The 13,307-nt window shown below is 52.7% G+C and overlaps 1 protein-coding gene across 1 annotated transcript; it reads right to left on the bottom strand.

Annotated features, from left to right (window-relative positions):
- Positions 1 to 323: 323 nt before the first annotated feature.
- On the bottom strand, positions 324 to 7,864 carry LOC119365709 (transmembrane protein 45A-like). Its single transcript, XM_037631354.1, has 2 exons — positions 7,291 to 7,864; positions 324 to 1,001 (listed from the first exon to the last, which is right to left on the bottom strand). Exons 1-2 carry the CDS (start codon positions 7,632 to 7,634, stop codon positions 506 to 508), a joined length of 840 nt encoding a protein of 279 aa, XP_037487251.1. The 5' UTR covers positions 7,635 to 7,864; the 3' UTR covers positions 324 to 505.
- Positions 7,865 to 13,307: the final 5,443 nt, after the last annotated feature.

Below are 13,307 nucleotides of genomic sequence, written 5' to 3'. Positions count from 1 at the left end.
CCCCAGTGAGTTCGGTTTCACCGTCGCGGGCAAGCGCAAGCGCTCGCCGGAGTTTCCCTGCGTGTCGCGCTTCAGGCAGCGGCGGTCATCTCCTTCCTCTCGTGCCACAGATTCAGCCGCACCGTGGATGTGTAAACACGCACGCGCGTTTTCCCTCCGAAAATGTCCACAAACCTCTTTTGTTTCACGGCCAACGCACGCGCGCGCGCAGGTTTGTGACCCAGACGGACGTGTTCCACAAACCTCGACGCCGGCTCCTGGGACAGGACATCGGCACTGGCTTGTAGGATGAAGCATCAGCAAGACAGCAAAGGTGGCAAAACTTTTGATCCAGCTAGTATTTTCCATCTGCAACTTTTCTCAATCTGCAAAGTTTCATTTCAAACGTCGCTCACAATTGAAACAGCACTACTAGCAACAACATATCACATCATGATGTTTTGCGCTTGCTACTGAGTATACTGAGGCAAGAACAGAGCTACAGATATGTACTAATCAGACGCCACTAGACCACGCACTCCTCGGCGCCGCCGCGGCACTCCAGTGCGGCGACGTGCTCCTCATGCATGGCCGCCAGGTCAGGGTGCCCGTACATGGCCGCGGCGACGGCATAGCACCCAAGCACGTAGACGAAGGCGAGGAACACAGCCCCGAACAGCTGGAAGTTAGCCAGCTGCTCGGCGCGTTCCCCTGCGGCGCGGCTGTGGCAGTCGACTTGGTGGCCGCTGGCATCTCGGTCGCACCCGGCCGGGAGCATGGGGCCGTACAGCGTCAGCGCCGTCTGGTAGAACCACAGCCCCTGCAGCGCCATGAGCATGCCGGCAGCGACATCGCCAAGGACGGTGGAGAGGATGCAGAGGCCGATGAGGATGACGAGGAGGTGGTGGTAGTACCCCTCCAGCCCTGCGTGGGTGGCCGAGTGGTAGGAGAAGAGCAGGAATTCCGACGTGAACGCTGCCGCCGCCACCAGGCACAGCTCGCCGTCGGTCAGGGGCAGGTACCTGCGGTGTTGACCATTGCAGTGAGCTTATGACATCAAGTAAAATCTATCTGAGATGGTCATCAAAACTGGCTGATGACACTGAGCAAAGCTCTCCCTCCCCTGCCTTCGCCCACTCCGGGCATGGCAGCCACCCTCCAAATGCCCGGCTCCACCCCTGTGTCCGCTAGATCCGAGGAGCGGCTGTGCCTCTCGGCCGGCAGCATGGACCGTGAGGCCTCGCCTGACTCCTCTATGCGGCCATCCCGCCGCTCTTTCGCTGAGGTTGTGAGGTCTCCGCCTGCTGCGTTGGTCGTGCCGGCCGCTGCGACGCTGCACCGTCCGCGCCTGCAATCAATGGTGGTCGCCAGCAACCAGCTCCGCCTAGCGGTCTGTCCACGAAGTCGGTCCCCTCCGACTGCCGCCGCCGTTGCTGTTTCCTCGGAGTGGCAGCTTGTCACTTCGAGAAACGGAGGGCGCGCTCCTCCCCTTCCTTCCCAAGCCGACGCATTCATGGCGCACCAACGCTCCTCTGCCAGAATTAGGGGCGTTTCTGGCTACAAGGCCGAGCTCGCTGACCGCTGCTTTCGTTGCCTCCACAAGTTCCACCGGGTTGCATTCTGCCGCAACCGTTCTCGCTGCATTCACTGCCTCAGCGACAGTGACGGCCACTCCGCTCGTTGCTGCCCTCGGAAGCGCTTCCCTCGCATCCCTCTTGAAAGCCTTGACGCCGCTGCTCCACCTTCTGCTCGTAGCCGCCAGCAACCCGCCCCGCCTCCGTCTCAGGCAGTCCACTCGCGCCTCATTTTCCCCCCCGGCCACCCCGTCGCCAACCGTGCTCCGGTGCGCTCACGGCTTGTGTTCCCCCAAGACGCCCCCCGCACCGCCACCAGCTTGCCCTCCCGGCAAGCTTCAGAGGATATGGCTTCCCTTGATGCTGCTGGCGTGTTCCGCGTGGGGGACCTGTGCCGGTCGAGGAAGACACGCTGCCTGGTCGACTTCGATCAGGAGATGGCCTCGGAGGAAGCCCTCCTCAAAGAATCTGCGCTGGTGCTCATCGTAGCTGGCTCTCGCCCGGGCCTTGTGCCCGGCAACATCAAGGAGGCCATCACCACCGAGTTCCCGGACATGCCGGATCACGCGCTCCAGGTCTTTCTCATGCATCCCGAGGCGTTCTTCGTCCGCTTTGCAGACAGCCGTTGTTTCGCTTCCGTGGCGGAGCGCGACTTCGTGCATTTTCGAGGCACCTCGATCCTCGTCAAGCGCTGGAGCAGGTTCGTCACCATGGTCGCCGCCGATCTCGAGGATCCCCCGTCCGGGGCAACGGGCGCCGTTGCTTGCCCTTTCGACGTCTCCTTGGCAGTGCAGACGGGGCCAACGGGGAGCGACGTCCTGGCTATGGACGCTGTCGGGCAAGCCGTGGGGCACGGCGTTACGGCAAGCACCATGCTGGAGGCTTCGTCCGTTGGCGCATGCGCTCCTGCCATGCATGATGCTCCGGTTCAGCACTCGGCGCCCACTACTGCGGTGCATGCACCTGCTGTTCTGGCTTTCGCTGCTGGCTCTGGAAGCGAGGTTGCCACTGCCATGATTGGTAGCCTAGCCCTGGCTCCTGACACTTCGGAGGCTCCTCTGTCGGCTTCCTCTTCAAGCATACCTGGGTTCAAGAATTCGCGGCAAGGGAACCCTGAGACGCACATGACCAAAGATCAAGTCAACTCTGACCGTGAGGTTCACGGGACCCCTGGGGATGCCGTGGAGCTGCCTTCGCCATGCAACGCGGGCCCGATCGCGCTGCTCCTTTCGGCGCCGGCCCAGCTAGCTATCGCTACGAATGGGCCAGATCTCATCCAATGCACGCATGAGCCTACCACTCCAGCGGCATTCCTGCAGCTAGCCACGTTGCAGATCACTCCAGGCCTCCTGCCTGCGCCCACACCGGCCCAGCGGATCACTAGGGCGAGGACTCCTGCTGCTGCATCGAGGAGAAGCCGGAGACTGCAGGGGCGCAGCGCCTCTGCCTCCGGCGGCGGAAACAATACTATGAGGCTTGCCAGAAAATTAGTGATGTCCAAGAGAGGGCTGGCCATAGCAGAGAAAGGGGACGAAGCAGAGGAGGAGCAGCTTGAGAAATATCGCCGGATCTTCGACCTTCCGCTGTCCCCGGAGCAGATCACTGCTTTGTCCGCGCTTGCCAAGGCGGGCAAGAAGCAGGGGAAGAAGGCCGCAGGCATGGCTTAGCCGTCGCCTGCCCTTTGTGCGTGTCGATTTTGTTTTAGCATGGATTGCAACTTCCTCGTCTGGAATGTGCGCGGGCTGAATAACCCTGCTCGCCGTGCTGTCGTTCGCTCTGTTATCTTCAACAACAATGTTTCCGTTCTCTGTTTGCAAGAGTCAAAGTTAGAATTCGTTGATTTGGGTATCGTACAGCAGTTTTGTGGGAGCCGTTTCTCTGATTTCATCTTCGCACCTTCAGTCGGTACTAGAGGAGGGCTGATTCTAGCTTGGGACAATGCAATGGTCGATTTCTGCAATCCGATCATTTCTGCTAGTTTCATTGCTGCTGAAGGCGTTTTTATTCAGTCAGGATCGAAATTCAAACTGATCAATGTTTATGGTCCGCAAGACGATCAGGCCAAGTTAGTGTTGCTTGATGATCTCAAACAGGTTGTGTCCGGTGGTTTGCCTGTCGGCGCTCCATGCATTTTAGCAGGGGATTTCAATTTGATTGCTAGAGCCACGGATAAGAATAACCTTAACATCAACAGGAGGTTATTGGCTGCTTTCAGAAGCTTCATCAATGAGCTGCAACTTCGTGATCTGTACCTGCACGGACGACGCTATACATGGAGTAACGAGCAGGAAAATGCGACCATGGTCAAGCTGGATAGGGTTCTTTTTAATGAGGAATGGGATGCTCTGTTTCCTAGTTGTCTGCTCCAAGCTCTTTCTTCCGAGATGTCTGACCACTGCCCCCTGCTACTTTCGTGTGATGCTGACTTCAAGCCATTCCGAAGATTCAGATTCGAGAACCACTGGGTCCGCTTGGAGGGGTTCCATCAGACTGTTTCTGAGGCTTGGCAGCAGAATCCCAACTGCAATGACGCCTGCTCCAGGTTGCACTCAAAGCTTATTTCCACTGGCCGAGCTCTTCGTAAATGGAACTCATGTATGGTTGGCGATCTGCGGTTAAGAGCGGCGGTCTCTAGCGAGCTGATTTTTATGCTGGACCAGGCCATGGATAAGCGCATGCTCTCGGCCGATGAGAGACAATTCAGGGCGATGCTCAAGGTTAATTGTCTCGGGATCGCTGCGCTGCAACGCTCTATGTGGAGGCAACGTTCCAGGATCACTCAGGTTCGAGAGGGGCACGCAAGTACGAGATTCTTTCAGGCAAAAGCGACTGCTAGGAGAAGAAAGAGCTTTATCCACCGCCTCATGGTCGATGGTGTGCCCGTTACCAGCCAAGTTGGAAAGGAACAGGCAATGTTTGATTTCTTCTCGCAACTTCTTGGGCGCCGGCGTGTCAGAACTAGCACGCTGAACCTGCAGAATATTGAGTTGCCTGCAGTAGAGCTCTCAGAGCTTGAGAGACCTATTTTAGAGGATGAAGTCAAGGCTGTGTTGTTCGACCTTGACCCGAGCAAGGCTCCGGGCCCTGACGGTTACTCTGCACTCTTCTTCCAGAGTTGTTGGGACACGATCAAGTTTGATATCATGGCAGCCATCAGAGAGATCGAGAACCTGAATGCCAGAAAGCTTCATCTGCTCAATTCAGCAACTATCGTGCTTCTCCCAAAGAACCCTGAAGCGTCAACACCCAGAGATTTTCGACCGATCAGTTTGATCAACTTCATCAGCAAACTTTTCATGAAAATCCTTGCCTCAAGGTTAAGATGTCGGATGAACGATCTTGTCCAACCTTGCCAAAGTGCCTTCATTAAGGGCCGCACAATTCATGACAATTTCAAATACGTTCATTGCCTCGCCAAGATGTTCAAACAATCAAAGACACCGGCGGTGATGTTGAAGCTGGATATTGAAAAGGCCTTCGATTCGGTCTCTTGGGAGTTCTTGCTGCAGGTTCTAGAGGCCAAGGGGTTCGGCACCAAGTTTCGTGACTGGATCTCTGTCATGCTGTCTACTGCCACGTCCAAGGTGCTTGTCAATGGCGCCCTCACAGACTCAATTTACCATCAGCAGGGCCTTCGGCAGGGAGACCCTATGTCCCCGCTGCTTTTTGTCATTGTGATGGACTGCCTTGCTGCCCTCATCAATGCCACTGTTGAAGCCGAGGTGCTCAAGCCTATTGGATCATCTCGCATGCCTTTTCGCACCTCTTTGTATGCCGATGATGCTGTAATCTTCATCAACCCGGATCCTTCTGAAATTGCATCCATCAAGCAACTGCTCCAACTCTTTGGCAATGCGACCGGCTTACACACAAATTTTGAAAAGAGTTCTTTCACACCCATCTGTTGTGAGGGCCTGAATTTGTCGTTGATTATGGGTGCCTCAATGGGTGCCTGTAAAAAATTCCCTTGCAAGTACCTAGGAATGCCGCTTTCTGACTCCAGACTGAAGATGGTTGATTATGAGGAATATATAGACAAAATACTATCCAAAGTTCGTTGTTGGAAGCTTGGACTCATGGGCCTGGACGGGCGGCTTATGCTTGTCAAGCAGGTCCTGTCTGCGATGGTGGTTTTCCAGATGATTGCCCTGGCGCAACCGATTTGGTTACATAAACTTATTGACAAAATAAGAAGGGGCTTTCTTTGGGAGTGCAAGGGGGTTGCCGTTGGGGGCAAATGCTTGGTGAGCTGGAAGCTTGTGTGTCGGCCAAAGATGTATGGGGGACTTGGGATCTCCAACCTGCAAGCTCAAGGCATGGCACTCCGCCTTCGCTGGCTTTGGCAATCCTGGAACGAGCCGGACAAGCCATGGGCATGCCTACCTATGACAGTGGACAAGAAACTTAACGACCTCTTCAATGCATCTGTCAAGTTCGTTCTCGGAAATGGGGAAAGGATTAAGTTCTGGTATGAGCCTTGGCTGAATGGGGTTTCCTTGAGTTGTGCAGCGCCGGACCTATTTGCTTGCTGCACTCGCAAAAACCTCACGGTGTCCCAAGCCCTACAAGATGGCCGTTGGATCAGACACCTGCGTCGCCCTCTTACGCCAGCAGCTATTATCCAATACACAAAGCTCTGGGAGGCGGTTGCTGATGTGCACTTGCTGCTGGGAACTCCCGACTCAGTGATCTGGAGATGGACGCCGAATGGCGCCTACTCTTCGGCCACTGCATATGCCGTGCAGTTCGAGGGGTGTACTCGCCTCGCCGGTCAGCGACACATATGGGCGGCTGATGCTCCGCTAAAATGCAGAATTTTCGCTTGGCTTGCGATCCTAGGAAAATGTCTTACAGCGGATAACCTGCAGAAAAGAGGATGGCCACACGACCCAATTTGTTCTCTCTGCCGGGCGGCGGACGAGTGTGTTGATCACCTCCTAGCACGCTGCTCCTACACCCAAGCTCTATGGAGTCTGATGCTCAACCGCTGCAACCTCCCCACCACTCTTGCGCCGACGGCGGCGACAACCAGCCTTGCTGACTGGTGGGAGTCCAACGTGGTGAACGCTAACCTGACCAACTCAAAGGGCTGGGGCGGTCTGGTAGTGGCAATCTGGTGGTTCACGTGGTGCGAGAGGAATGCCCGAATTTTCCAAAGCAAGGCGTCCACCGTCAGTGCGGTCTTCAACTTGATGATTGATGAATTTAGGATATGGAACCAGGCTGGGCGTCATAGGTTTCAGCTGTTTTTGGACAGACCTCGAGAGCCAGACTGAATTATGTGCTGATATATGTTGCTGGGTTGCCGGCTGTTGGCATAGTTGATGTATAGCGGCCTGCTCCGACCACATACTTGTAACACCTTTCCTCTTATAAATGAAAAAGAAAAGCTGCTCCGACAGCGTTTCGTCAAAAAAAAAAAAAAAACTGGCTGATAATGTTACTGAAATTGACAACAAATAAACTGTGTCTCAGATGACGATCGCAATTGCAGAGAGCTCAGCTTAAACCGGGTGCTAACTGAAGGCAAAATGTGACCTTTAACACAAGATTATTACGCAACGAAATCAAACATAGCTTACCAAATTTATGTCTCAGTTGGACTTTTGGTGCTACGAATTTCACACGAATTCTACCAATTTTGAGCTATCTGAAGAAAAGAATGGCATTACAATTTACGCCAACTCTAGAACAGAGTTGACAGATCCACGGAGTACGGAGAAGGACGGCAACACACCTGCTGCGCTTCTGGGAGAGGAGGGCGAGCGCTCCGAATAGGAAGAACATGAGGAGCATGCCGGCGTGCTCGAGGTAGATGAGGCTGGACTCCGGGGCGACCCCGTCCCCGCGGCCGGCGAGGACGCCGCCGCCGAGCTCCAGGCACATGTCGAGGAACGTGCCGCCAGCCACCACGTAGAGCTCCAGGAGGCGGGGCGCCCTGGGGAGCTCGAGGGGGCACCACGCGCGGACGCGGAACGCCGCCGGGTCGGCGGCGAAGCGCGCGACGGCGGACCACACCCGCCACAGGCCCACCGCCAGGAACAGCGTCCCTGGCAGCACGTGGCCGTAAAACGACCCCATTTAGCCTCGGCTCCCGGCGGCGGCGGCGAGCTGGGGCACGGCAATGCCGGACCGCGCGGGGTCGGTTGATGACCGGTGAATCGGAGAAGAGAAGAGGTCGGGGGATAGATGGATCGCCAGATCTCTGCGAGGATCCGAGACAGGGGGAAAAAAGCAAAAAGCTTCCGTCGTTAGGTGCCGGGGGGTCCAAGATCAGAGAGAGAGAGAGAGACAGGACACCATAGTCTAGTCCAGTCTAGTCCAGTAGCTTCGTCCTCCGACAGTGTTGCGGGCTGCACCTGCACTGCACTGCACATCTTGCTCAGAGATTCAGAGCTGCGGCGAGCCATGCCTGCGTTTCATGGCGTCCCAGCCGTATTTGGTACTCCTCCATTTCATAATCCAGTCCGCTCGCACTTTTCGAGATTTAAATTTAATTATAAATTAACCAACATCGGCGACTGCTAACCGAAGCAAAAATTATATCATTGAATTGGTTAAATTTAGGATCAAACTTAAATCTGGAAAAACATAGATGCACTATATTATGGAACGGAGGGGATATGATCCACGTATCTCTGCGTCGTGCAGATGCTTCGTTTCGGCAAACCCGTGATGTGACGTCTTTTTTGGATTAGGTCGCTTAAAAGCAGCAGCACTACTACTACTACGTTTTTTTCATCTAAAGTTAAAAGTTAAATGCATGAGCAGCTCCTAATTTTATGTCACCTAGGTTCACAAAACTTGAAAACATATTTTTGGTAGTAATTTAACAAGTTTGGAGACGTACGGTGCACCACCTATAATAAGCTCCAAAATATATTTTCAAAGTTTGTGAATTTAAATAGCACCCCATGATAAATTTAAGAACCTTATGCATTAACTCTTTAATCTATTACTCCTTTTATTTTTTATTACATGTCGTATTAACTTTGTCCTAAGTCAAACACTTATATCTTTAATGATTGACTTCGAAAAAGTTATATAGGTTCATGTCATAAGATTTAAGTTTTTAGATTCACTATAAAAATACTATCATAATATATAATTCATATGTTGCGACTTGCGAAACTATAAGAGTTTTATAAAATAGCTGGCCAAAGATAATAATGTTTAGCTTAGCACAAAGCTAAGCTAATGCGACATGTAGAAAAGAATGGAGGGAGTAATTGAAGAACTGAATTAGACACCTTAAAAAAAGCTATCTGTTGTAAGAATTTAGAGATAAAATTGTAAGAAATCTGTCCTATTTGAATAAAGTTGCTCCAAACGTTAGCAGTAGTACAACCATTTGTTGTTCTCACAATCGTAATCCTTAAGACCATTTGTTGTTCCCACAATCCATAGTGGATGTCTTATGTCTTAGCTTTAAAAACTCCCATGTGTTGAAAACAGTATAGATAAATTTCATTCCATTAAACTTTCATTATCTTTCTTTTCATCGGTACTATACTATGTCAATTTATCTAATGCCCTTAAAGCTTTAAATTGGCCGAATGCAATATTTAGGAACACAATTATTGCTCTCCCCAAAAAGGCACTGTTTGCCCCGTTTCGGACCTATACTTGTCTTAAGTTGTCTAGTCTCGCAAGACCCAATCAAAAAACTGGCCTTGACAGATAAAGGGAATAACTACTAGGCCACAACGACACCTGTGGTTAAATACTTCATATCTCCGTTTTCACTTCTTATGTTCGTGAAGCCGTGGTTTTGGGAAGCTTCCGTTTTTCCAGTTCACTGGTCAGTTTTTCGAGGAGTTTTATTTGTTTTTTTATATTAACTTTGTTTGCTTAAATGCACGGATTTTTTTCTTCAAATTCATGATTTTTTTTTTCTCAAACTTGACGAGCTTTAAATTGATGATATTTTTTTTTCAAACAATCCATGAACTTTCCTAATATTCGCTAACCTTTTTTGAAAACCGATGAACTTGTAAAAACTTATGAACACTTTTTCAATTTTGGGAAAGTTTTATCAAAACCAATGGACTTTTTTTAAAATTATTGAACTATTTTTAAAATTTCGTTGAACTATTCTGAAAGTCGATTATTTTTTAAGATTTGATGAACATTTTTCAGATTCGATGATTTTTTTGAAAAAAATTGATGAACTTTTTTTTTCAAATTCGATGACCTTTCTGTCCAAATCGATGAACTTTTTCAGATTCACTAACATTTTTACAAAAATCATGAACACCTTTTCAATTTCATGAACTTTTTTGAAAAGAAAACCACGAAATCTTTTTAAAATTTCGTGAAATTATTTGCAATCGATGATTTCTTTTCAAAACTAATGAACTTTTTTGAAAAATGATTAATTTTTCAATTTTGGACTTTTTAAATAACGAATGAGCTTTTTACAAAAATGCAAGAATTAGTTTTTGAATTTTCTGAACTTTTTCAATTTTGTTTAACTTTTTTTCAAATTCTTTGAGTTTTTTAAGTTTGTGAACATTTTCTTTGAAAATAGGAAAATTTTCAATTCCCGAATTTCTCATTTTTGTGATTTTTTCGGGTACTGTTTCTGGAAAATTCGTTTTTAAAGTCAATCGTTCAACAGTAACGTATGCGTTGGCGAGCGATGCACCTTGTTTCATAGTGGGCTGGCCCATAGCATCATGGCGTGAGCGCCAGCTAGGGGTTCTGCTAGCCCTTTGCCCTGGAATCCATGGGCCAGACACTTTTAGAGTATATATAACTCAGCCACAGGCTTTAGAGCCCAATATTGACGTCTCTGTTGTCGTCATTTCTCCGAAATCACTAATTAAGGAGTACTGCAAAGAATACTCCACTTTCTCAGGTCGCGACAAGTGGGCACATGCAGCGTGCCACTTGTCACAACCTGGGAGTTTTTTTTTTCGTAGATCCGTTTATTCAAAACGTTTTATCTTTTAAACTGTGCGTTCAAATCTCGAATCGTTTTCACCATTGGATTCCTCGTGTCGAGATCTTTAAAACTAGATCCCATATTGATAGGTTTTGACGAACTTTTTTTCACAAAAACCGGGCGAAAAAAGAGGCACGCCCGTGCCTCTCGCGAAATCACAACCGTGCTTCTCGTGGAAGTAAAATCGTGACTCTCATGAAAGGAAAAAAAATAGAAAACATGTTTTTTTTCGTTTCCGAGAGGTACGGCCGTGACTCTCGCGAAAGCACAACCGTGCCTCAGGGGAAAGCAAAACCGCGACTCTCGCAAAAGAAAAAGAAACAGAAAACACGTATTTTTTTCCTTTTCGAGAGGCATGACCGTGACTCTCGCGAAAGCACAACCGTGCCTCTCGCGAAAGCAAAAAAAACCGTGACTCTTGCGAAAGAAAAACAATAAAAAATGCGTTTTGTTTTTCCCTTTCTGAGAGGCACGGCCATGACTCTCGCGAAAGCACAACCGTGCCTCTCGCGGAAGTAAAACTGTGACTCCCGCGAAAGAAAAAAAAACAGAAAACACGTTTTTTTTTCCGTTTCCGAAAGGCACAGCCGTGACTCTCGCTAAAGCACAACGTGCTTCTCGCGGAAGAAAAACCGTGACTTTCGTGAAAAAAAAAGGAAACGCGTTTATTTCGTGCAAAAGAAATCGAATTTTTTTTGTTCTAAAAGCTAAGGAAGACGGGGGGAAACCAAAACATCGGAAAAAAACGAAAAAAAAAACATCTAAAAAGTCGAAAACGCGTGCGAAAATAAAAAAGACAAAATCCGAAGGGAGCGTCTAGAGCGCAACATGTGACGAATGGCTAAGAGCGCGCCAAATAGCGCTGATCATTGCGAGGCTCCCGAAGGAGCGCTCGTAAACTAGTTACTCTCTCATTTATCTTCGCAACTACTTATTTTTGCGAACAGGCCCATAGATCTATTAATAAACCCAGCAAGATACATGTAGCACCCTACGAAGATAACAAATTACAACGTAGTCCCTAAGGGGCCACAGAACCGTCCCATCCTCCAGAATGAGTCGAGGACGCGCTGCCGCCATCGCCGCTATGCATAATCGCCGGTGGATCTCTATAGCAGACGGAAGTCTCCGAACTTAGGTCTTGAGGGCATCTCCAGCCGCGCCCCCAAGAAGGCCACCCCAGGTGATTTTTTCGCGCCGGCGCCGAAAAAACGGCCCAGTCGCGCCCCCAGGAGCCCGATTTTCGCCGGCTTGGGCCGAAAACAGCGCCGGCGGACCCAGCCCGAACCCGGCGCGCTGGGGGGCGCTCGGGGGCGCCGGGCGAACTTTTTTGGCGCGAAGAAACCGCGGGCCCGACGCGTCAGCGACCGGGTTACTTCTCGGCCCTTCGTCGTCCTCATCGCCTCGTTTCCCGCGGCGAATCAATGCCAAAGCTGCCGCGCTGCCGCGCCGGTCAGCCTGCGCCATTGATGCTTCACGGGCGGCGCAGTGAAGGCCGGACGACGCGCGTCCCTCGCCCTCGCCTCGCCCGCCACGCGTACGCACGGTGCCACGCGTGTGGGCGGCGCGTCGGCCTATATATGCCGCGCCCCGGCGCCCTCGGTCGTCACACTTCCCCCTCCGCCGTCGCTCCTTCCCCTCCACCGTCGCTCCTTCCTCCCTCTCCTCTCCTCCTTTTCGCCGCCTCCAATGGTCGAACGTTTCCCAGGCGACGGCGCGACGGCGAACGGCTTCGGCCGCCGCCATCTCCATGAAGACGAGGCTCGCCTCCTTTACGAGGCCGAGTACCCGGTCCCGCCGGACATGCGGGTGCCCGGGGCGTGGAGGATCAGCGCGGGCGGCGTGCCGGTGCCCCCGGTACCCTCCGGCGCGGTGCGGCGCGCAGAAATCGCCCGCATCCGCTCGAACCTGCCGCCTGCGGTGAGGGAGGCGCCACGGTACGCCCCCGACAGCCCGCTGTGGGAGCCCTACTTCCGCCGTCGTCACGCCCAGCAGCTCGAGGCCACCAACGGCGTTGTGCACTCCGGCAGGCAAAACTCCGCCGGCCGGCGTCGATGGTGGGGCGTGCCAGGGCGCACGCTGGACGCCGTCCTCGAGTACATCGAGGGCGGCAACACGCCGCGCCTCGACTACCCCGCTCCCCCTTCCTTTTCACGCCGCCGGGGAAGCTCCTGGACCCCGAGGCGCATGGAGACCGGGGGGGTCCTCCTCTTCGTCCGGCGGCTCGCCCTGCCTCCGCCCCATCAAGCCGGAGCCCCAGGACACGCCTGTGGCCGCGCGCACCCGCAACTCCGGCGTCCGTATCGGCGCCCCGTCAAGCCGGAGCCCCACCGGCCGTTTTGTCCTCGTCGAGCCCAAGCCGGAGCCCGGCCTCGTCGAGCCCAAGAAGGAGCCCGGCCTCCCCGCGGAGTATGAGGAGATAGCCCGGCGCGGCTTCTCCGACGAGGCCGCCATGCGGTGGGCGCGGGAGGACTACCTCCGCGAGGAGACAGTCCGGCAGTGCCGGGCCCTGGAGGAGATCGCCGCCCGCAAGCGCGGGCGCGAGGACGAGCACGGCGTCGTCATCCTCGACAGCGACGACGACGACGCCCCCGGACCTTCCAACCCGCCGCGCCAACCGGGGGAGGGGTGCAGCAGGGACGGCGGAGGTTTAGGCGGGGGCGGCAGCGGCGACGACGACGACGGCGGCGGCGACTGCACGCGGTTCTACAGCCTCCTCGGCATGTAGACGCGTTGGGCGGGCGGCGAGGCGGGCGGCGAGGAGGGCGGCGAGGCGGGCGGCGAGGGAGACGGCGGGAGTAGCCCGC

Source organism: Triticum dicoccoides, chromosome 2B (genome assembly GCF_002162155.2).
Source record: "Triticum dicoccoides isolate Atlit2015 ecotype Zavitan chromosome 2B, WEW_v2.0, whole genome shotgun sequence".
Classification (NCBI taxonomy): Eukaryota; Viridiplantae; Streptophyta; class Magnoliopsida; order Poales; family Poaceae; genus Triticum; species Triticum dicoccoides.
Note: the sequence above shows the minus strand (reverse complement) of the source record. Positions and strands in the feature narration are given on the sequence as shown.